This window comes from Nannobrachium achirus (genome assembly GCF_963921795.1).
Source record: "Nannobrachium achirus genome assembly, chromosome: 13".
NCBI classification, from domain to species: domain Eukaryota; kingdom Metazoa; phylum Chordata; class Actinopteri; order Myctophiformes; family Myctophidae; genus Nannobrachium; species Nannobrachium achirus.
In genome coordinates this window covers 38,548,660-38,574,660 of record NC_137833.1, presented here as the reverse complement: position 1 = coordinate 38,574,660, position 26,001 = coordinate 38,548,660, and the positions used below count along the sequence as shown (strand labels likewise).

The 26,001-nt window shown below is 40.1% G+C and overlaps 1 protein-coding gene across 1 annotated transcript; it reads right to left on the bottom strand.

The window, feature by feature from the left end:
- Positions 1-3,525: 3,525 nt before the first annotated feature.
- On the bottom strand, positions 3,526-25,559 carry LOC308297293 (scavenger receptor cysteine-rich domain-containing protein DMBT1-like; the record flags this gene model as incomplete). The annotated part of the gene is made up of 25 exons (XM_080740706.1): positions 3,526-3,686; positions 4,649-4,747; positions 5,092-5,190; positions 5,451-5,647; positions 5,968-6,118; positions 8,848-8,946; positions 9,379-9,477; positions 9,967-10,065; positions 10,798-10,818; positions 14,385-14,629; positions 14,843-15,000; positions 16,152-16,385; positions 16,603-16,778; positions 16,999-17,195; positions 17,348-17,492; positions 18,469-18,567; positions 19,555-19,653; positions 19,984-20,082; positions 20,940-21,136; positions 21,457-21,607; positions 23,478-23,576; positions 24,003-24,101; positions 24,592-24,690; positions 25,364-25,384; positions 25,502-25,559. 25 exons carry the CDS (start codon positions 25,557-25,559, stop codon positions 3,526-3,528), a joined length of 3,201 nt encoding a protein of 1,066 aa, XP_080596832.1.
- Between the last annotated feature and the right edge of the window lie 442 nt (positions 25,560-26,001).

The window sequence follows — 26,001 nt, the reverse complement described above, 5'->3', positions numbered from 1 at the left end:
GACCAGGCCAATATCACTGCCGCTTAACAAATTCACTTGGACATACACATTCTCATTGAGAGCCACCTTGTACGGAAACTCTGTCACCTGAGAGAACAGAAGTGGAAAACCGAAATATCTAACTTTTTTCTATGAGAACTACACTGGCCTCACCCACAAGTGCTACAGACTGGGTTTTGCGGACAGTCCAGAGCATGAGGGGATGTTAGCATCCCTCCATCCAGGGTATATATTATATACATTAGCTGTTGTCTCAGTAAAGCCTTTAGGATAATCAAAGAAGACCCCAGCCATCCATAAGCTGCTATCGTCTGGCACGCGGGAACCGCAACCTCAAGACCCATCCCAGCAGGCGCACACCACAACTTAAACTTTATACTTTATTGCGACCGCAGTTTACTATGAAACCCGGCAGATCATGTCCGTCAGTGAGACAGTCAGTCAGTAGGTAGGAATGTAACGCCTCAAAGTCTATAGCTGACCTGTTGTGACGTCACATTGTTGACCCATATTTGGCAATGCCCATATATGGATGCTCCATATGCAGTATGGCCAAGACAGAATTTATTTACAAATGCCTCAATGTCCAGCTTTTATGACCATACAGTATATGGATTTCTGATGTCATCAATATTAAGCCCATATCTGGGAATGCCCACATATTGTGTCAGTCTAACCAGTGTGGCTGCCGAGACACGAGTCACACTTGCAAAAATTCCGTCCTTGTCCCTTGTATGCCCATATATGGAGATCCCTGATGTTGTCAATATTAAGCCCATAGCTTGGCATGCCTATATATATTGTGTGAGTCTCATGTGGTCTATGACATAAGACATCTATGTCAGACGTCAGTCACATCCATTGTGGGGAAAATATTTTGTCCACATTTGTCCAACTTACACAACCAACCGCAACTCGTTCCTCGCCCCTTAGGGTGTCTTACTGGTAATACTATATTTTGCTCATCTTAAAATTGTCATTGTTGCTACAATGTCAAGGAGCCTAAACCAAAGAATGTTAAGCTTGTGTACCAGTATATCTGTAATGAATACCAATCTTTAATCTTGATATTGTGCATTGTAATACTTGGTTTCTTTTTCACCCATTGTCACAACTTCAGTTTCTGAACCAACATATATAGAATATTCTGGATTGTGACAGCTTTGTCAAATCAGATGTTATTATATTCGGTGAAAGGAAAAACAGGTTTCACACCTGGTCACTAGAATTGAAGTTCCTGTAGAAAGCCATGCTGCCATTGAACCTGCCAGTGCCGGTGAAGTTGCCGTTGATGGGTTCATGGACTCTGTACATGGACTGGACCATCATGTCTTGCTCCATCCCACAGGCCACATTCAACCTGAAGTAAGACTGCCGTGTGACCTCACCATAGCTGGAGGTGTAGGCTCGGACAGCATTGGTGTACACCATTTTGGCACCATTTTCAACCTGTTGGTGGATAAAAGACAAGTCAGTCCAACTACCGTATGTCAACTATCTGGAGAATGATCATGAAGTATGCTGTTACAGGATTTATGAGACAGCCACCCAGACAGTGTAAATGTATTCATTTGTAGTGTAGAAATATAACCAAATGGACCCTTATGGGTCCACTTGGTTACATTTACATTTGGATACTATAAGAGTTAAATGTACTTACCTTGAGCTCGGTGCCACAGGTGTTTAATGGGAAGTCAAACACCACTTGGGTACTGGAGACTGTAGGTCTGCAGTTCTGGTCATTCAAATAGAGGCTGTAGCCATCATACCCCACAGAGTTCAGGTAGGACCTCTCAATCACAATGTTCATTTTTCCTGAAGAACAGTCCACACGACCTGACAAGGCAAAGTGTGGGCAAGTTCTTGAATGGCTTTTTTTTTGCTTTTGTTTCTTTAAGATTATTTCGATAAGACATGCGACACAGAACTTCAACTGCGGTTCGAACTGGGGACGTTGTGAATGTGTTTGTGTTGTCACCTGATTGACCTTTTAAGTAAATACAAGGACCTTCACATGTAGAAATTAAACCAGTTCAGCAAATATCCTGGTAAAAATGTGCAGTAACTTACCTTTAGAGATAGGTTGAGAAATGCTTGTGAACTCAGCATAGAACCCTCTGCCAACCACAGAGCCATCTGTCCTGAACCTCACGGTCATGTACCGTGAGGAGGATTGGATGGTCAAATTGTTTTGGCTAACTTTGCCCAGGTATGGATAGTTGACCGATGGCCCATCAAAGATGTCAATAGAGTCGCAGCAGTTCTCCAACCTGGGTGCAAAACCGAATATCTAAGAATATCTAATATAGCCTACACCATCAGAGAGCGACAGATTCAAGTCATGAAACGTGATATGTTCAATGTTTCAAATGTAAAGTTGTTTTGGAATTGTCGTCAACTTAAAGAAAACAGTGATCCTCACTCACTCAAGGTCGGTGATGGACAGGGAGACAGTTTGGCTGTAGTCAGCAGTTAGCTTCCAAATACAGTTAGCGTTGTTATAGTATTGGCCTGGATAGTTTGGGCTGGAGAAGGTTCCATTGCCATACAGGGAGCCGCCACAGTACTGTGCTGAGAGTGGGGAAAAGGAGAAAATCATCATCACCAGCTGAAGCCATTTTGTGTTTCACATTGCATAAATAAAACACAATTGATAATAATCTCAAGAACGTATGCCTATAGGAAAATATTAATGGAGATAACTAACTATTAATCGAGATAAAATAAGAAAGAAATACCTGTTGTAGGGGGTCGTGGTGGTTCAGTGGTGGATTGGCAGTGAGCTATATGAATGAGACATGCAAATATATTGGTTATTACCTGAGGTAGGAAGGTGGCCAGAAAACATATATAAAACATACTACTTACAAATGAGTAATATGTAAATAAAAAGTCATAAAGGTGTGTAAAAAGGTGTCGCTTTAATCCAGTTAACCCAGTTCACAAACTCTTGCCTATGGATAAACAGTTAAAAAGCCTAATGATTGTGCAGACTATGGTCAATAAATCAAACTAATTTGACCCAAATAAGTCCATCCTTACAGTACATTACTATCTACTGTACCTGTTGTCTAACATACACATTCTTGGTGTCTTATGTGTGAATTCTATAATTAAGCAAGCAATATATCATGCAAAGGAGTGCCGATATGTAGTATAACATCATGCCATGATTAAGAACATCGCTTTTCTACTATACATTATTAATCAAGTAATGGAATACAACAGTTTATGATTCTGTGATTTGTTTTATTATAATGTTTTTGTTCTGCTCTAATCTGCCAACACATATAGGCCTTGTTTCTTCAGGACTCCAACAAAAATGTTGCTGCAATCAGCCCTCCTGACCAACTGAGTAAATAACAGTCTAACATTTAGTTAGCTGAGTGACATGTTCCAGTGCTGTATGAGCACTCATGTAATGCCTCTTGTCCAATCAAATTACTCGACTGAAACTATAACTGTTGTAAAAACAGAGACAACATGCTTTCCTTCCCTCAGTCACGATGAAGAACAAAGTCAATGTCAAGTGAGTGGAGACAGGCAGAGTGCATCAACGCTGTTGATTTGATGGACCTGGCACTTACTGTTGTAGTCATAGCAACAGTTGCCATAGTACCGACAGTTGCTGGAACAGGAGCAGCTTCCTAGGTTGTAGCCACAGTTGTAGCGACATGAGGGCTGAGCTGAGGGAAACAGGAGCATATTGTAACGCTTAACACCTAATTAACTTGTACTTCTAGGTCACTATTAATGAATTAACTCTTAATGGAGACAAACTATTCATGAAATACCTGATGTCTGGTCTGGCCATGCAGTGGTGGATTGACAGTGAGCTATATGAATGAGAGATGCAAATATATAAGTCATTAACTGACATGAACACACTATAGTTAGGTAGGTAGGTACTGTAGGTATATAGGTAGGTAGGTAGGTAGGTAGGTAGGTAGGTAGGTAGGTAGGTAGGTAGGCAACAACAACAATGCAGCAGCATGTCTGAGGTTAAAAGCATAAAACCGTTTAAAAACATAAAATATTTTACTTAAAAATTAGACATCCTGTGAATAAAAAGTGATAAAGCATGTAAAAGGGTGTTTTCGACTTGGAATAATCCTTAATCTCATTGCACAGAGTCCAGTATGTGTGACTAAAGTCCAGTTCATGGGCGCTTACCATTGGATAAGGTGTTAGAAAGCCAAATGGTTGAGCCACAACGGATCAACACATTGACTAAGACCATCCTTTCATTGTGCTTTACGTTTTTGTCTAACATTACATACACATTCTTGGTGTCTTATTTGTGAATTATAAATCATGTCTAATATATAATTAAGCATGTGAGGCAGTGCTGATATACAGCACAACCTTGATTGGGAACATTGCTTTCATACAATGGCTCCACTATAAATTATTAATCAAGTAATGGGAGACAGCGTTTTATGACTGCGATTTATTTTCCTTTTCTTCCAGCACTGTTATAAAGATCAATGCTCAAGGAATTCCTCTTTTCCAATCAAATTACTCGAATGAAACTAACTGTTGTAAAACCTGAGACAACATACTTTGCTTCCCTCAATTCATGAATGTCAAGTGAGTGGAGACAGGCAGAGTGCATCAATGCTGTTGATTTGATGGACCTGGCACTTACTGGTGTAGTCATAGCAACAGTTGCCATAGTACCGACAGTTGCTGGAACAGGAGCAGCTTCCCAGGTTGTAGCCACAGTTGTAGCGACATGAGGGCTGAGCTGAGGGAAACAGGAGCATATTGTAACACAGCACAACAGCTGTGATCACCTAATTAACTTGTAATTACAGCACAATGATATAAACTATTAATGACATACCTGTTGTAGGGGGCTGTGGTTGTGCAGTGGTCGCATTGGATTGGCAGTAAGCTGTATGAATGAAAGATTCAAATAAATATAGTGGTCAATACCTGACCCAAATAAATTAACCGCATTCTTTCCTTGCTTTAAGATATAAGTGTCTAAAATATACATTGAAACAACATGCTATTAGTCCTACAGTCCTGAACAACAAGTCATTAAATCAAGTAAGTGAAAGTTGATTTGAGGGACTTGTCACTTACTGTTGTAGTCATAGCAACAGTTGCCATAGTACTGACATCTGCTGGAGCAGTAGCAATTTCCAACTTTGTAGCCACAGTTATATCTGCAAGAACCTCCACCTACAGTATGAAGAGAACAGAAGAAACCAGCGTTTACACAGCTTCTGACTTAAGCACTTAAATGCTATATTCATTATTAAGCAGAGTCTCCCAGGGCTCTATAAGCCTACTTGATTCTCTACGGTTTCCCCTCTACATCAAATCTCTGGGACACTGGGGTTTAATACCGATCGATGTCACATGTTGATGTTTAGCCCCCACAAAGTGTCAAAACAAAATAACTCATCTTTGGTAATTATCTAATAATCCCAGTGACTTACCCACAACACGATAGCTAGCCTGGAATCCTCTGAAGGTGGCTGAGCTGTCACTTACAAAGCGGACGGTCAAATAGGAGCCAGTGGTGTAAAAGGTGGTGGCCTGACTGCCACACAGCCTGCCCAGGAGCCTGCTAGAGGTGCTGGAGCCGTCGTATACATAGATGGCATCATACCTGCAGTTATAATCACCCTCCAAACTAAGAGCAGAGAACAAGAAGGGCAGATTAAATATTGCAAATGAATCACTTAAACCCTACAGTATATACTTCATCAACTGGTGTCTATACTTGGTCCGCTAGGGTTTAAATGGTTAAAACCAGAACCACTAATATCAATAGTAACCTTTGACTCTTTCATAATATCAGAGGACTATCTTTCATTCCAAACCGAAAGAAACACATCTTCTCATTATTATTAGTGATCACAGCTATCATTATTTATTATATTGTACCAGGCTGTTGATAGGACATCCTGCTGTGATCAGTATGGAACAATCAGATTTACGATACAAACTTACTTTAAATATGGGAAGGACAGCTCTATGATTTGGCTGCTGCTGCCTGGTCTGATGTACCATGTGCATTGTGCGTTGTTAGGGTAGTTGTTTGGATAGTTGGGGCTGAAGAAGTTGCCCCTGGTAGAGTAAAGGTAACCACCACATGGGGCACCTGCAGAACACAAATACCACCAGTAAGACTCCCTAATCGGGAGATAAGCGACCGTAGGTCACATGTACACACAAAGAGGGCTGTAACTGCCATTGGTTCCTAGTTGTGTGGGCAATGTGTAGACATACTGTGTACCGATGTGCGTGATTTTAGGGCAAAATCTGTAGGAGCAGTGTCCAAAAATGTGTTCTGCAAGAATCGGCCTCATGGTGGCGCTAGAAGAGGGCCATGTGAGAAATGAGGGGTGGGGTCTCCGCGTTGCCTTGGCGGACGAATAGGTACCGGCCCCGGCTCTCCCGGACGCTCCTAGCCCGAGTTACGGCATTTTATGTGAGCTGCAGTGGAGGGGGTCCTCCACTGGGGGCGCCACCACTTTGGCATCCGTTCTGGAGCACCAGGAGTCGGTGGTCCCCGGGAATTCCCCGTGAGCAGCCATGTTGGAGTGGTCATTTGGTCATTTTTGCACATTTGGTCTTTTTTTACATCTGGTGGTCCCCCAGGGACCTGGGATCGGGGCAGCGGTTGCGGAGATATGAGCAGGGCAATAGTGTGACGTGTGAGGTGTGACAGACAGACGGACAGACTGACTGACTGACTGACTGACGGACTCAATCACAGTTTGTGCAGGTTTTGATAGTAAGTGCGACCTACGGTCGCAATAAACAGATTGATCAAAGCCAAATCATCAACCCTTATGCTTAATTTATACTTTGTTGTGTCAGACCCCAAAAAAGCAAATCTACAAACTAATGACAGATTTGCTATTTTTGGCGCACACTGAAGTGACTGCATGGACGTACTGTACCATGTGTGTTCAATATTGTCTGAATGCAATGGGTTCATTCATCTAGCAACATACTAAGCAATAACGATACATTTTATGATCATGTCAAAGGGACAACTAAAACTGCAAACTTCAAATGAGAAGAAAATGAATAAATCAAAATTCCCTCAAATGTAAAAGTCTAAGCTAAGCTGAATCTGATCATTATGAATACGTATTTCAATAATTAGCTAAATAAAATGGTATTAAGAAAACTTAACTAGAAAAATAACAAATCATCAAATAGGGGGGAGGTCCACAGTTTAGTAATGTGTATTGTGTAGTTAATGATGATGAATACCTATACTATCCCGCGGGGGAAATTCAGATATCGCAGCCCAACCCAGCTGCTTTTTTTTATCAGCTTTGACCCAGCTGAACTCAACCCAGTGATGCCCACAAGGAGCGCAAGGGGGAAGGGGAGCAGTGGTAGCTGGAGTGGGGAATCGTACCTGCGACCTCTGGGGCCTCTGGAGTCCTAGGTGTGGACACTAACCACTCAGCCACCACTGCTCTACACTAGTTAGTACCAATGCTTACATTTAGTAACATAACAGATATAATTAGTTCTATAGTAGTAACTTGTTTCTCAGGCTGACCCACACACAACTTTCCACATCACACCTCTCAGGCCTGTAAACCATCTCATTTACCATATAACATTATTCTCTATGTTTGAAAAAAGAAAAAAAAAGGAGTTGGTCAGAAATGATTTCAGAAACCAATACAAATTGTTTATTCCATAGGCTACCTGTTACAGATGGGGTTGCGATATCTGGAGCAGCTGTTGAAATGGTCAGATGAATGTTTGCAAAAGAAAGGAAGAAAGAAAGAAAATATCAATTATGTTCAGCACTGACACACCAGTGACAATGAAAGTAATTGTCAAACAGGGCAGCAATTCAATTCATTCATCATTATTCATATTCACTATTGAAATGCAGAAGTGATTTTGTGGTTCACATTGCATAAATATAATAACACAATTGACAATAATTTCAAGTACTTCTAGGAAAATATGAATGGAGATAATTAACTATTAATGGAGATAAAATAAGAAAGAAATACCTGTTGGTGGTTCAGCAGTGTTGTATTGGCAGTGAGCTATATGAATGAGAGATGCAAATACATTGGTTATTACCTGACATGAACACACTAGGTAGGTAGGTAGGTAGGTAGGTAGGTAGGTAGGTAGGTAGGTAGGTAGGTAGGTAGGTAGGTAGGTAGGTAGGTAGGTAGGTAGGTAGGTAGATACAAATGTAAGAGATACTACTTACAAATGAGAAGTCCTATGTAAATAAAAAGTCATAACGTGTGTAAAAAGTGTCACTTGGAATAATCCTTATATAATCCAGTTCACGAGCCCTTGCCTTTGAATAAAGAGTTAAAAATCCTAATGGTTGTGCTGACAACGGTCAACAAGTCAACTAATTTGACTAATTTGGTCCAAATATGCCAAATATGTCATGTTGTCTGACATACATATTCTTGGTGTTTTATGTGTGAATTCTATAGCAAGCAATATATCATGGGAAGGAGTGCCAATATGTAGTATAACATCATGCCTTGATTAGGAACATCGCTTTTCTACTATACATTATTAATCGAGTAATGGAATACAGTTTATTATCATTTTTAAATTCTGCTCTCTGCCAACCAATGTAGGCCTTTTTCCTTCAGGACTCCAAAAATCTAGCTGAGTGACATGTTGCAGTACTGTTTTAAACATCAGCACTCGTGGAATGCCTCTTGTCCAATCAAATTACTCGACTGAAACTAACTGTTGTAAAAACTGAGACAACATGCTTTTCTTCCCTCAGTCACGATGAACAACAAGGTCAATGTCAAGTGAGTGGAGACAGGCAGAGTGCATCAACGCTGTTGATTTGATGGACCTGGCACTTACTGTTGTAGTCATAGCAACAGTTGCCATAGTGCCGACAGTTGCTGGAACAGGAGCAGCTTCCCAGGTTGTAGCCACAGTTGTAGCGACATGAGGGCTGAGCTGAGGGAAACAGGAGCATATTGTAACACTTAACACCTAATTAACTTGTACTTCTAGACACACTGATATTTATATTAATGATATGCCACATTGATAATTATATTAATGAAATACCTGTTGTATGGAGTTGTGGTCCTGCAGTGGTGGCTTGGCAGTGAGCTGTATGAATGAAAATATAGTGGTCATATACCTGACCCAGATACCCTAATTGCATCCTTTAAGTGTCTAAAATACAAATTATGACAATTAGTCCTACAGCCCTGAACAACAAGTGAGTGAAAGTCATCGAGTACAATGCAAATAATGTCTGTTTTACTAAGCATAGAGGGTCTAGAGAAAGACTCTAAGTGGTTAAGACAACGTGCTATCAGTCCTACAGTCCTGAACAACAAGTAAGTAAGTGAAAATCAATTTGATGGACCTGGCACTTACTGTTGTAGTCATAGCAACAGTTGCCATAGTACTGACAAGAGCTGGAACAGGAGCAGCTTCCCAGGTTGTAGCCACAGTTGTAGCGACATGATGGTCGAGCTGAGGGAAACAGGAGCATATTGTAGGCCAACACTTAACACCTAATTAACTTGCACTTATAGGACAATGATATAATTATAAACTATTAATGAAATACCTGTTGTATCCGGGGGTGCAGTGGTGGCTTGGCAGTGAGCTGTATGAATGAGAATATAGTGGTCATTACCTGACCCAGATACACTAATTGCATCCTTTAAGATATGTTTCTAAAATATAACTAACCACTTGTACCCCAGCATCCCTATTCTGGGGGAAGGTTCACCAAAAATAGCCGATCTACAAGCTCACAACGCTTGTGACGCGTTGTGAGCTTGTAGATCGGCTATTTTTGGTGAAGAGAGTTGAGGTAGATGGCAAAAGAACTCATTGAGTACAGTGCAAATCAGGTCTGTTTTACAAAGCATAGAAGTGGTTAAGACAACATGCTATCAGTCCTACAGTCCTGAACAACAAGTAAGTGAAAGTCAATTTGATGGACCTGGCACTTACTGTTGTAGTCATAGCAACAGTTGCCATAGTACTGACAGTTGCTGGAACAGGAGCAGCTTCCCAGGTTGTAGCCACAGTTGTAGCGACATGATGGTCGAGCTGAGAGAAACAGGAGCATATTGTAACATGTATTGCAACACCTAATTAACTTGTACTTCTAGGTCACTATTAATGGAGAGAAGGGATTCTAGAAACCAATACACAGGGTTGTGGGTTTTGGGAACTTCGGGATAGGTACCTGTAGCTGCTGGACCGGTATGGGGAGCTTCTGGATGGGATTATTAATTGGTTTAGAAGAATGTTTGCAAAAGAAAGAAAGACATTATTTCAATTATGTTCAGCACTGAGATACCAGTAACAGTAAACAAGACAGAGGTTACATTTTACCATATTCACTCAATTTTGCTAAATAGCTGCCATGTGAATATGATAAATGTTACATGTCCTGTGGAGAAAGAAATCCTACAGTATGTGGGTCTGAAACACAACAGTTGCTAATACAGTTGACCATAGTATGTATTGGCTTTATGTGAAAGCAAAGGTTGTAAATTAAGGCCAGATATTTTCTAAGTGATTATTCTATCACTGTTCTGATTAAATGAATAATCAAAGATTTTTTATTTCTCGTTAAAAACAAATTATATGGCAACAAATTGACAAAATAACCAGAGTGCAGACTAATCAATTAAGCCCTAATATTTCATTGTAAAAACATTATTGTGCAAAAATAGCGGATAGATATGCTATTTTCTCCATTGTCCAATTTTTTTTTTGTTTTAATAAAATCTTTTGTTTTAATAGTGGATTGAATCAATATTTTTTATGACTCACCTGTGGTGTAATCGTGCCACCCTGAACAAAAACAACAATAAATGATGTTGAAGTTATTAAAGAACAAAAGATCTATCACTAATGTTTGTCATTATAATGTGAAACGGTTATAAACATGACAGAAAAATGACTACACATTACCTTGCACCCCATGTGAGATCACCAAGCAGCAAAGAACTGTGAGAGCCCACATTGTCATGGTTCTCCTTCACCTTCCAACAAAACATGTCTCAGCCCTGAAACATGACGGCTTATATACCCTGTCACCCATGAGAAGGTTTCCTTAGAGCCCCCATAAAGTGGAGAGGACTGAATTTGGCCGATCACTCAATAAATAATGTGCGTGAGAAAACACACACCTGAGTCATTTCATCGTATCATAAAGTATTATTTACCAAGACATTAGAGACGCATACTTCCCACAGATTACACACACCCGAAGTGAATTTGAAAACTCCCATAGCTACTGGGAGAAATACAACAATGCGCAAACACAGCAGCAAGATTTGTGAACTGTTGCGACAAAAGAAGGCTAGAAACACAACCACCCTAAGGACTACAAACCATGGATTGACATCTAGACCTACTGCACATACAGTATGAAACAGAGCTGATACCTTTAAATGCATTTTGAGGGAAAAAAATGTTGTTATTTGTACCCTGTATATATATAAAATGTCACAATGCGACATAGCTCTGTTTACTCAATGCTGTACCCCCTACAACTGTATATATGTTCCCCATTTTCCCCGTTTTTATTGTATTTGTGATACTTGCTTTGGCAATGTAAACGTATGTTTTCTCATGTCAATAAAGCTCCTTTGAATTGAATTGAACTGAATTGTATTGTATTGTCATTTCATTGTATCATAAAGTATTAGAGAACACGCAAATATAATAACTGTTCACATAATTTGCTTTAGGTCAGGGGTCTTCAATGTTTTTCAGTCTATGGCCCCCTTAGGTGAGAGAGATGAAGCCGGCACCCCCTCACAACTACTGTAATGTACAAAATTGTGTTGCAGATTAAACATTTCCATAGATTTCATAGATATCTTCTAATCTTCATAGACTTCTTTGACAGCAGTGTGTAGGGTTGTGTTGGATTCATGTTAATATTTATCTTGGGGCGGTAGTGGCTCACTAGTAGAGCAGCTGTTTTGGAAGCGGAAGGTTCCATGTTCTATTCCCAGCTCCTCCTGGCTGCCTGTGGAAGTGTCCGTGAGCAAGACACTGAACCTCTAACTGCTCCTGATGAGCAGGTTGGTGCCTTGCATGGTTTTCTCCTCCATTTAGTGAATGTGAAATACATTATAAAGTGATTTGCGAAGGGATGGAAAGACTAGAAAGGCAAGCAGCCTATATGAGATACCTGTATATCGTCGTTGTCGGGTGAAAACCTTGTATGTCCAAAACAGTTAGTTTTCCATTTTTCATTTTTAAAATTATTTAAACTAGTGAAAACAGCCGATCTGCTGTTTTCACTACTTTTGTGCGACAGCCTTGTATGATGAAGCAGGGCTTTACTTTGCGAAAGAACGTACACATTTGAAACTTGGAGATACGAGGTTTCCGCCCGACAACGACGATATTCTGACAAAGTTGTTGTTATTGTATGTGCAATGCATGAATGTGCTCTTCAAGTTTAATGGCAATCCACCCCGTTAGATTCTGAGATGTGCTTGTGGAAATGTAGGCCTATGGGTGCCGCTACGGAAAAGTGCTGGCCATTGGGAAAAGCGGGACAACTCCCAAACGGCCGGTTCATTCCCGGCCGCTCCAGGCAGGCCATTAGGAAAAAAATTAAAATAAAATGTCGGCCTTCGTTCCATTTTGGGGGCTTACAAAGAAAATCGTCACTGTAGGGCAGAAACCTTGTATCTCCAAGTTTTGAATTTGTAACTTTTTTCGCAAAGCTCTGCTTCATCATACAAGGCCGTCGCACAAAAGTAGTGAAAACAGCAGATCTACAAGCACACAACTCCTCGCGGTGCGAGGCATTGTGTGCTTGTAGATCGGCTGTTTTCACTAGTTTAAATCATTTTTAAAATGATAAATACAAAACAAACGGTTTTGGACATACAAGGTTTCCACCCGACAACGACGAAATATAACTCATGTAATTTGCCCAATGGCTTGTCACTTTGTCACACATCTTTGAGTAGCAGCAGCAGCGCTATAGAGAGAGATCTCTCTCTATAGCGCGCAATGAGGGCCTCTCCAACTCTTTTTCCCGGGCTGAATCAGGGGCCCAGCATGTACCTGGAAAAGGCAATATGGGGTCACCAAAATCAGGAGAGTGCATCTTCCACAGAGCAAGTTTCCACTTTCAACAGCAAGTTTAATATAGGGTCTACTACTGTAGATTTTCAGAATCCAGCCCTATATTGTGTTGATCAGAGCAATGGTCACTTAGTTATGACCATTTGAATTGTGCTGCAGTGATTTTTCAGACCCCTGAACAGTGTTTGTGCCACAGATTGGAGAAACGATGTGCACACATGCAGAGCGTGGGGTTGCCCTAATACAAGAATATTGTGGTCTCATTACTAAAGATGAGTCCCAACTCCATTACTTGCTGCAAATTGTGCAGAACCATCGGCACAAGTATCCTGATAGCCATAATCAAACTGTAATTGATCAGTAACCACTGAATTACTATACTGCAGTGACTTTCGGGGGTTTTGGGGGTAAACAAGAAAGTGGGGCTGTGTGCTTGTTGTGTGTTGTGAGTATGATTGAAGAGTTTGCAATAAAGACATGTCATTGTGCACGTTAAATAAAAAATAGCAATTTGTTATTCTTTGCTTTGCTATTTCCTACAATACATTAATTCTGGTTTGACATATGACAAACATGTAATCAGATTTGTGTTTAGATTTGTAAGCTTAAATAAATATAATTTCTGTGCTTAGTATAAGACTAATGTGTAATGTATAAATTAAATGTGCCTGCAGTGCAATTCGATTTTGACCAATAAAATGTACAATCTTTGACTTGCTTGAGCTACCTCTAAATATACTTGAAATTCAACCAAATTTTAACCAAAGCAGTTTTTTGTAGACTCAAGAAAATCTAAAAAAGGCGATTTAAGATCCCTAGTGACAATACAAGAACACGAGTTTCACATTAAAATCTAATATTCCTTATAACCTCATACTAACTAAAGGTTGCATTACAACTGAGTCATTGCAAAGTTATGTGTCTTCTAGCCATCATTCCACATTGAAACACAGTCTTTTGATGATGCATTTATTTGTTGCTGATAAGAGGTTACAAAGGAGAGCAGTGAATTAAAATGCCACAATGAGCAGAATAGCTAGAGCACTAATGATTAGAAAAGATGAAGCTGGTCATTGATGTTTCAGCTTAAGCCTTGATCTCCACCTTGGATGTCCCTCCATCCTGCTCAGCATCTGTGGATGAAAACATTAAACATCATCATTAGTAATGTTTATTTTTTGTCTCATGGCGTGTTAATACAAGAGTCAACAACAAACCCCACCTTATTGTGCGTATTATTAACGTATTACTTTCACCATCTGCTTCATGAGCGCTATTAGAACGAGGTACAAATGGTCTCTGACCTTTCAGCTGGAATGGACCTAGGACCATAGTGTGACTGTCATGGTCTGACGCCAGGTCTCGGGCCTTGCGGCTGCGGCAACCACGACGACAGCGGGAACTGTTGTCAGAGGCTGGGCAGATGAGGACTTTGCACTGCAAATACACCATTTCATGGGCTCGCAGAAATTTGAAGGATTTGAAGGTGAAACGGGCGAAGCTATTGGAACCAGCCGTGAGATCATGGTAGGAGTTGTCCCTGGCACATCTTAAGGAGAAACAGAGCCAATGTTACAGCATGACATTGGAAGTTTGAACGTATATGGAAAATCATCCATATACATCTATGTACTGCATCTCTCCTCTCTTTTACAATAGCAATGTCTCCAGAAGACATGCAGGTCTTTCATTGTAGCATTGACCATCATGTTTGAACCTTCATATAACTTTGTGATCAATTCTCATCATTGCACCATCTTACCCGTTACGGACAAGGTCATAGGATCTGCTTTGGAAGTCATCGGGGGAGGCCACACAGGTGTATGGGAAGATGACCAGGCCAGTGTCATTGCCGCTTAACAAATTCACTTGGACATACACATTCTCATTGAGAGCCACCTTGTACGGAAACTCTGTCACCTGAGAGAACAGAAGTGGAAAACCGAAATATCTAACTTTTTTCTATGAAAACTTAACAGGATGGGAACTGCACTGGCCTCACCCACAAGTGCTACAGACTGGGTTTTGCGGACAGTCCAGAGCATGAGGGGATGTTAGCATCCCTCCATCCAGGGTATATATTATATACATTAGCTGTTGTCTCAGTAAAGCCTTTAGGATAATCAAAGAAGTCCCCAGCCATCCATAAGCTGCTATCGCCTGGCACGCAGTACCGCAACCTCAAGACCCATCCCAGCAGGTGCACGCAACTTAAACTTTATACTTTATTGCGACCGCAGTTTACTATGAAACCCGGCAGATCCTGTCCGTCAGTGAGACAGTCAGTCAGTAGGTAGGAAGGTAACGCCTCAAAGTCTATAGCTGACCTGTTGTGACGTCACATTGTTGACCCATATTTGGCAATGCCCATATATGGATGCTCCATATGCAGTATGGCCAAGACAGAATTTATTTACAAATGCCTCAATGTCCAGCTTTTATGACCATACAGTATATGGATCTCTGATGTCATCAATATTAAGCCCATATCTGGGAATGCCCACATATTGTGTCAGTCTAACCAGTGTGGCTGCCGAGACACGAGTCACACTTGCAAATGAATTCCTTCCTTGTCCCTTGTACACCCATATATGGAGATCCCTGATGTCGTCAATATTAAGCCCATAGCTTGGAATGCCTATATATGGACATATTGTGTGAGTCTCATGTGGTCTATGACATAAGACGTCTATGTCAGACGTCAGTCACATCCATTGTTGGGAAAATATTTTGTCCACATTTGTCAAACTTAAACAACCAACCGCAACTCGTTCCTCGCCCTTAGGGGCGTCTTACTGGTTATACTTAAGATATATGCTCATCTTAAAATTGTCATTGTTGCTCCAATGTCAAGGAGCCTAAACCAAAGAATGTTAAGCTTGTGTACCAGTATATCTGTAATGAATACACATCTTTAATCTTGATATTGTGCATTGTAATACTTGGTTTCTTTTTCACCCATTGTCACAACTTCAGTTTCTGAACCAACATATATAGAATATTCTGGATTGTGACAGCTTTGTCAAATCAGATGTTATTATATTCGGTGAAAGGAAAAAGACGTTTCACACCTGGTCACTAGAATTGAAGTTCCTGTAGAAAGCCATGCTGCCATTGAACCTGCCAGTGCCGGTGAAGTTGCCGTTGATGGGTTCATGGACTCTGTACATGGACTGGACCATCATGTCTTGCTCCATCCCACAGGCCACATTCAACCTGAAGTAAGACTGCCGTGTGACCTCACCATAGCTGGAGGTGTAGGCTCGGACAGCATTGGTGTACACCATTTTGGCACCATTTTCAACCTGTTGGTGGATAAGAGAAAATTCAGTCCAACTACAGTATGTCAACTATCTGGAGAATGATCATGAAGTATGCTGTTACAGGATTACAACAGATGAGACAGCCACCCAGACAGTGTAAATGTATTCATTTGTAGTGTAGAAATATAACCAAATGGACCCTTATGGGTCCACTTGGTTACATTTACATTTGGATACTATAAGAGTTAAATGTACTTACCTTGAGCTCGGTGCCACAGGTGTTTAATGGGAAGTCAAACACCACTTGGGTACTGGAGACTGTAGGTCTGCAGTACTGGTCATTCAAATAGAGGCTGTAGCCATCATACCCCACAGAGTTCAGGTAGGACCTCTCAATCACAATGTTCATTTTTCCTGAAGAACAGTCCACACGACCTGACAAGACAAAGTGTGGGCAAGTTCTTGAATGGCTTTTTTTGCTTTTGTTTTTTTAAGATTATTTCGACATGCAACACAGAACTTCAACTGTGGTTCGAACTGGGGACGTGGTGAATGTGATTGTGTTGTCACCTGATTGAAGTAAATACAAGGACCTTCACATGTAGAAATTAAACCAGTTCAGCAAATATCCTGGTAAAAAATTGCAGTAACTTACCTTTAGAGATAGGTTGAGAAATGCTTGTGAACTCAGCATAGAACCCTCTGCGAACCACAGAGCCATCTGTCCTGAACCTCACGGTCATGTACCGTGAGGAGGATTGGATGGAATTGTTTTGGCTAACTTTGCCCAGGTATGGATAGTTGACCGATGGCCCATCATAGATGTCAATAGAGTCGCAGCAGTTCTCCAACCTGGGTGCAAAACCGAATATCTAAGAATATCTAATATAGCCTACACCATCAGAGAGCGACAGATTCAAGTCATGAAACGTGATATGTTCAATGTTTCAAATGTAAAGTTTGGAATTGTCGTCAACTTAAAGAAAACAGTGATCCTCACTCACTCAAGGTCGGTGATGGACAGGGAGACATTTTGGCTGTAGTCAGCAGTTAGCTTCCAAATACAGTTAGCGTTGTTATAGTATTGGCCTGGATAGTTTGGGCTGGAGAAGGTTCCATTGCCATACAGGGAGCCTCCACAGTACTGTGCTGAAAGTGGGGAAAAGGAGAAAATCATCATCACCAGCTGAAGCCATTTTGTGTTTCACATTGCATAAATAAAACACAATTGATAATAATTTCAAGTACTTAGGCCTATATGAAAATATTAATGGAGATAACTAACTATTAATCGAGATAAAATAAGAAAGAAATACCTGTTGTAGGGGGTCGTGGTGGTTCAGTGGTGGATTGGCAGTGAGCTATATGAAAGAGACATGCAAATATATTGGTTATTACCTGAGGTAGGTAGGTGGCCAGAAAACATATAAAACATACTACTTACAAATGAGTAATATGTAAATAAAAAGTCATAAATGTGTGTAAAAAGGTGTCACTTTAATCCAGTTAACCCAGTTCACAAACTCTTGCCTATGGATAAACAGTTAAAAAGCCTAGTGATTGTGCAGACTACGGTCAATAAATCAAACTAATTTGACTAATTTGACCCAAATAAGTCCATCCTTACAGTACATTACTATCTACTGTACCTGTTGTCTAACATACACATTCTTGGTGTCTTATGTCTGAATTCTATAATTAAGCAAGCAATATATCATGCAAAGGAGTGCCGATATGTAGTATAACATCATGCCTTGATTAAGAACATCGCTTTTCTACTATACATTATTAATCAAGTAATGGAATACAACAGTTTATGATTCTGTGATTTGTTTTATTATAATGTTTTTGTTCTGCTCTAATCTGCCAACAAATGTAGGCCTTTGTTTCTTCAGGACTCCAACAAAAAAGTGAGTAAATAACAGTCTAACATTTAGTTAGCTGAGTGACATGTTCCAGTGCTGTATCAGCACTCATGGATATGCCTCTTGTCCAATCAAATTACTCGACTGAAACTATAACTGTTCCTCTTCCCTCAGTCACGATGAACAACAAGGTCAATGTCAAGTGAGTGGAGACAGGCAGAGTGCATCAACGCTGTTGATTTGATGGACCTGGCACTTACTGTTGTAGTCATAGCAACAGTTGCCATAGTACCGACAGTTGCTGGAACAGGAGCAGCTTCCCAGGTTGTAGCCACAGTTGTAGCGACATGAGGGCTGAGCTGAGGGAAACAGGAGCATATTGTAACACTTAACACCTAATTAATTAACTTGTACTTCTAGGTCACTATTAATGGAGAGAATTAACTCTTAATGGAGATAAACTGTTCATGAAATACCTGATGTCTGGTCTGGCCATGCAGTGGTGGATTGGCAGTGAGCTATATGAATGAGAGATGCAAATATATGTCATTAACTGACATGAACACACTAGTTAGGTAGGTAGGTACTGTAGGTATATAGGTAGGTAGGTAGGTAGGTAGGTAGGTAAGTAGGTAGGTAGGTAGGTAGGTAGGTAGGTAGGTAGGTAGGTAGGCAACAACAACAATGCAGCAGCATGTCTGAGGTTAAAAGCATAAAACAGTTTAAAAACATAAAATATTTTACTTAAAAATTAGACATCCTGTGAATAAAAAGTGATAAAGCACGTAAAAAGGTGTCTTCGACTTGGAATAATCCTTCATCTCATTGCCCAGCGTCCAGTGTCTGTAACTAAAGTCCAGTTCATGAGCGCTTACCATTGGATAAGGTGTTAGAAAGCCAAATGGTTGTGCAACAAAACAGATCAACACATTGACTAAGTTTATCCTTTCATTGCGCTTTACGTTTTTGTCTAACATTACATACACATTCTTGGTGTCTTATTTGTGAATTCTAAATCATGTCTAATATATAATTAAGCATGTGAGGCAGTGCTGATATACAGCACAACCTTGATATTGAACATTGCTTTCATACAACGGCTCCACTATAAATTATTAATCAAGTAATGGGAGACAGCGTTTTATGATTTCTTTTCCTTTTCTTCCAGCACTGTTATAAACATCAATGCTCAAGGAATTACTCTTTTCCAATCAAATTACTCTAATGAAACCAACTGTTGTAAAACCTGAGACAACATACTTTGCTTTCCTCAATTCGTTAATGTCAAGTGAGTGGAGACAGGCAGAATGCATCAATGCTGTTGATTTGATGGACCTGGCACTTACTGGTGTAGTCATAGCAACAGTTTCCATAGTACCGACAGTTGCTGGAACAGGAGCAGCTTCCCAGGTTGTAGCCACAGTTGTAGCGACATGATGGTCGAGCTGAGGGAAACAGGAGCATATTGTAACCCTTACTGTAACACCTAATTAACTTGTACTTCTAGCACAATGATGTAAACTATTAATGAAATACCTGTTGTAGGGGGTTGTGGTTGTGCAGTGGTGGCGTTGGATTGGCAGTGAGCTGTATGAATGAGAGATGCAAATAAATATAGTGGTCAATACCTTACCCAAATAAATTAACCACATTATTTCCTTGCTTTAAGATATACGCTGTAAGTGTCTAAAATCTAAATTGAAACAACATACTATTAGTCCTACAGTCCTGAACAACAAGTAAGTGAAAGTTGATTTGAGGGACCTGTCACTTACTGTTGTAGTCATAGCAACAGTTGCCATAGTACTGACACCTGCTGGAGCAGTAGCAATTTCCAACTTTGTAGCCACAGTTATATCTGCAAGAACCTCCACCTACAGTATGAAGAGAACAGAAGAAACCAGCGTTTACACAGCTTCTGACTTAAGCACTTAAATGCTATATTCATTACCAGTAAGACTCCCTAATCGGGAGATAAGCGACCGTTGGTCGCTTATCTCCACAAATACAACCTCCACCTCTCACGTCATACGGGCAGCCATAGTTACACCTGGAATGTTGAATCTCCATATATGGAGATAACCTACGCATCACACAAAGTCTGACCTCCCCAGCCCAAACTTGGGCATGGACGACTTATATCTCCATATACGGAGATGGCCATATATGGAGATACGATGACATCACAGAGTCCACAGCTGATGATGTGGCGTGATGTCATACAATACACAAACAAGCCCTATATAAAGGGGCAATTCTCACCAGGGAAGAGAGCATTCCCCACTAGTTTCTTACCCTAGCAACCAACTGTTTACCCTAGCAACCATGTTTTTTACCCTAGCAACCAACTGTTTAACATATGGAGTTATATGTTGTTCGTGTCCAAATATGGGGCTTGTGAGGTCAGACTTAGTGAGATGTCATACTGATGTCAGCAGTGTGATGTCATACTGATGCGAGCAGGGCAAAGGTGTGACGTGTGACGTGTGACCGACCGACGGGCGGCCGGTGGAGGTTTTGATACTAAACTGCGACCTACGGTCGCAATTAAGCAGAGTCTCCCAGGACTCTATATGCCTACTTGATTCTCTACGGTTTCCCCTCTACATCAAATCTCTGGGACACTGGGGTTTAATACCGATCGATGTCACATGTTGATGTTTAGCCCCCACAAAGTGTCAAAACAAAATAACTTATCTTTGGTAATTATCTAATAATCCCAGTGACTTACCCACAACACGATAGCTAGCCTGGAATCCTCCGTAGTTGGACGAGCGGTCACTTACGAAGCGGACGGTCAAATAGGAGCCAGTGGTGTGAAAGGTGGTGGCCTGTCTGCCACACAGCCTGCCCAGGAGCCTGCTAGAGGTGCTGGAGCCGTCGTAGACATAGATGGCATCATAGGTGCAGTTATAATCACCCTCAACACTAAGAGCAGAGAACAAGAAGGGCAGATTAAATATTGCAAATGAATCACTTAAACCCTACAGTATATACTTCATCAACTGGTGTCTATACTTAGTCCGCTAGGGTTTAAATGGTTAAAACCCGAACCACTAATATCAATAGTAACCTTTGACTCTTTCATAATATCAGAGGACTATCTTTCATTCCAAACCGAAAGAAACACATCTTCTCATTATTATTAGTGATCACAGCTATCATTATTTATTATATTGTACCAGGCTGTTGATAGGACATCCTGCTGTGATCAGTATGAAACAATCAGATTTACAACCCAAACTTACTTTAAATATGGGAAGGACAGCTCTATGATTTGGCTGCTGCTGCCTGGTCTGATGTACCATGTGCATTGTGCGTTGTTAGGGTACTTGTTTGGATAGTTGGGGCTGAAGAAGTTGCCCCTGGTAGAGTAAAGGTAACCACCACATGGGGCACCTGCAGAACACAAATACCATAAACAGATTGATCAAAGCCAAATCATCAACCCTTATGCTTAATTTATACTTTGTTGTGTCAGACCCCAAAAAAGCAAATCTACAAACTAATGACAGATTTGCTATTTTCGGCACACACTGAAGTGACTGCATGGACTTACCATGTGTGTTCAATATTGTCTGAATGCAATGGGTTCATTCATCTAGCAACATACTAAGCAATAACGATACATTTTATGATCATGTCAAAGGGACAACTAAAACTGCAAACTTCAAATGAGAAGAAAATGAATAAATCAAAATTCCCTCAAATGTAAAAGTCTAAGCTAAGCTGAATCTGATTATTATGAATAGGTATTTCAATAATTATCTAAATAAAATGGTATTAAGAAAACTTAAATATAACAAATCATCAAATAGGGGGGAGGTCTATATTTTAGTAATGTGTATTGTGTAGTTAGTACCAATGCTTACATTTAGTAACATAACAGATATAATTAGTCCTATAGTAGTAACTTGTTTCTCAGGCTGACACACACACACACAACTTTCCACATCACACCTCTCAGGCCTGTAAACCATCTCATTTACCATATAACATTATTCTCTATGTTTGAAAAAAGAAAAAAAAAAGGAGTTGGTCAGAAATGATTTCAGAAACCAATACAAATTGTTTATTCCATAGGCTACCTGTTACAGATGTGGTTTCGATATCTGGTGCAGCTGTTGAATTGGTTAGATGAATGTTTGCAAAAGAAAGGAAGAAAGAAAGAAAATATCAATTATGTTCAGCACTGACAATTCAATTCATTCATCATTATTCGTATTCACTATTTGACGTTTGAAAAAGAAATGCAGAAGTGATTTTGTGGTTCACATTGCATAAATATAATAACACAATTGACAATAATTTCAAGTACTTCTAGGAAAATATGAATGGAGATAATTAACTATTAATGGAGATAAAATAAGAAAGAAATACCTGTTGGCAGTTCAGTGTTGTATTGGCAGTGAGCTATATGAATGAGAGATGCAAATACATTGGTTATTACCTGACATGAACACACTAGGTAGGTAGGTAGGTAGGTAGGTAGGTACTAGGTAGGTAGGTAGGTAGGTAGGTAGGTAGGTAGGTAGGTAGGTAGGTAGGTAGGTACTAGGTAGGTAGGTAGGTAGGTAGGTAGGTAGGTAGGTAGGTAGATACAAATGTAAGAGATACTACTTACAAATGAGAAATCCTATGTAAATAAAAAGTCATAACGTGTGTAAAAAGTGTCACTTGGAATAATCCTTATATAATCCAGTTCACGAGCCCTTGCCTTTGAATAAAGAGTTAAAAATCCTAATGGTTGTGCTGACAACGGTCAACAAGTCAACTAATTTGACTAATTTGGTCCAAATATGCCAAATATGTCATGTTGTCTGACATACACATTCTTGGTGTTTTATGTGTGAATTCTATAGCAAGCAATATATCATGGGAAGGAGTGCCAATATGTAGTATAACATCATGCCTTGATTAGGAACATCGCTTTTCTACTATACATTATTAATCGAATAATGGAATACAGTTTATTATCATTTTTAAATTCTGCTCTCTGCCAACCAATGTAGGCCTTTTTCCTTCAGGACTCCAAAAATGTAGCTGAGTGACATGTTGCAGTACTGTTATAAACATCAGCACTCGTGGAATGCCTCTTGTCCAATCAAATTACTCGACTGAAACTAACTGTTGTAAAAACTGAGACGACATGCTTTCCTTCCCTCAGTCACGATGAACAACAAGGTCAATGTCAAGTGAGTGGAGACAGGCAGAGTGCATCAACGCTGCATCATATCAACGCTGTTGATATGATGGACCTGGCACTTACTGTTGTAGTCATAGCAACAGTTGCCATAGTACCGACAGTTGCTGGAACAGGAGCAGCTTCCCAGGTTGTAGCCACAGTTGTAGCGACATGAGGGCTGAGCTGAGGGAAACAGGAGCATATTGTAACACTTAACACCTAATTAACTTGTACTTCTAGACACAATGATATTTATATTAATGATATGCCACATTGGATAATGATATTAATGAAATACCTGTTGTATGGGGTCGTGGTGGTGCAGTGGTGGCTTGGCAGTGAGCTGTATGAATGAAAATATAGTGGTCATAACCTGACCCAGATACCCTAATTGCATCCTTTAAGTGTCTAAAATACAAATTATGACAATTAGTCCTACAGCCCTGAACAACAAGTGAATGAAAGTCATCAAGTATAATGCAAATAATGTCTGTTTTACTAAGCATAGAGGGTCTAGAAAGACTCTAAGTGGTTAAGACAACGTGCTATCAGTCCTACAGTCCTGAACAACAAGTAAGTGAAAGTCAATTTGATGGACATGGCACTTACTGTTGTAGTCATAGCAACAGTTGCCATAGTACTGACAAGAGCTGGAACAGGAGCAGCTTCCCAGGTTGTAGCCACAGTTGTAGCGACATGATGGTCGAGCTGAGGGAAACAGGAGCATATTGTAGACCAACACTTAACACCTAATTAACTTGTACTTATAGGACAATGATATAATTATAAACTATTAATGAAATACCTGTTGTATCCGGGGGTGCAGTGGTGGCTTGGCAGTGAGCTGTATGAATGAGAATATGGTCATAATTTACCTGACCCAGATACACTAATTGCATCCTTTAAGATGTGTCTAAAATATAAATTAACCACTTGTAACCCAGCATCCCTATTCTGGGGGGAAGGTTCACCAAAAATAGCCGATCTACAAGCTCACAACGCTGGTGACGCGTTGTGAGCTTGTAGATCGGCTATTTTTGGTGAAGAGAGTCGGGGGAGGGGGCAAAAGAACTCATTGAGTACAGTGCAAATCAGGTCTGTTTTACAAAGCATAGAAGTGGTTAAGACAACATGCTATCAGTCCTACAGTCCTGAACAACAAGTAAGTGAAAGTCAATTTGATGGACCTGGCACTTACTGTTGTAGTCATAGCAACAGTTGCCATAGTACTGACAGTTGCTGGAACAGGAGCAGCTTCCCAGGTTGTAGCCACAGTTGTAGCGACATGATGGTCGAGCTGAGGGAAACAGGAGCATATTGTAACATCTATTGCAACACCTAATTAACTTGTACTTCTAGGTCACTATTAATGGAGAGAAGGGATTCTAGAAACCAATACACAGGGTTGTGGGTTTTGGGAACTTCGGGATAGGTACCTGTAGCTGCTGGACCGGTAGGCCTATGGGGAGCTTCTGGATGGGATTATTAATTGGTTAGATGAATGTTTGCAAAAGAAAGAAAGACATTATTTCAATTATGTTCAGCACTGAGATACCAGTAAACAGTAACCCAGACAGAGATTACATTTTACCATATTCACTCCATTTTGCTAAATAGCAATGTTACATGTCCAGTGGAGAAAGAAATCTTACAGTATGTGGGTCTGAAACACAACAGTTGCTAATACAGTTGACCATAGTATGGTTATTCTATCACTGATTGATGAATAATCAAAGATTTTTTTCTTTCTTGTTAAAAACAAATTATATGGCAACAAATTGACAAAATATCCAGAGTGCAGACTAATCAATATAGCCCTAATATTTCATTGTAAAAACATTATTGTGCAAAAACAGCAGATATATATGCTATTTTCTCCATTGTCCAAAAAATGGTCTTTGGGAATATTTTGTTTTAATAAAATCTTTTTTTTAAATAGTGGATTGAATCAATATTTCTTTATGACTCACCTGTGGTGTAATCGTGCCACCCTGAACAAAAACAACGATAAATTATGTTGACGTTATTAAAGAACAAGAGATCTACTAATGCTTGTCATTATAATGTGAAATGGTTATAAACATGACAGAAAAATGACTACACATTACCTTGCACCCCATGTGAGGCGACCACGCAGCAAAGAACTGTGAGAGCCCACATTGTCATGGTTCTCCTTCACCTTCCAACAGAACATGTCTCAGCCCTGAAACATGACGGCTTATATACCCTGTCACCCATGAGAAGGTTTCCTTATAGCCCCCATAAAGTGGAGAGGACTGAATTTGACCGATCACTCAATAAATAATGTGCGTGAGAAAACACACACCTGAGTCATTTCATCGTATCATAAAGTATTAGAGAACACGCAAATATAATAACTGTTCACATAATTTGCTTTAGGTCAGGGGTCTTCAATGTTTTTCAGTCTATGGCCCCCTTAGGTGAGAGAGATGAAGCCGGCACCCCCTCACAACTACTGTGATGTATAAAATTCTGTTGCAGATTAGACGTTTCCATAGATTTCATAGATATCTTCTAATCTTCATGGACTTCTTTGACAGCACTGTCAGTGTGTAGGGTTGTGTTGGATTCATGTTAATATGTATCT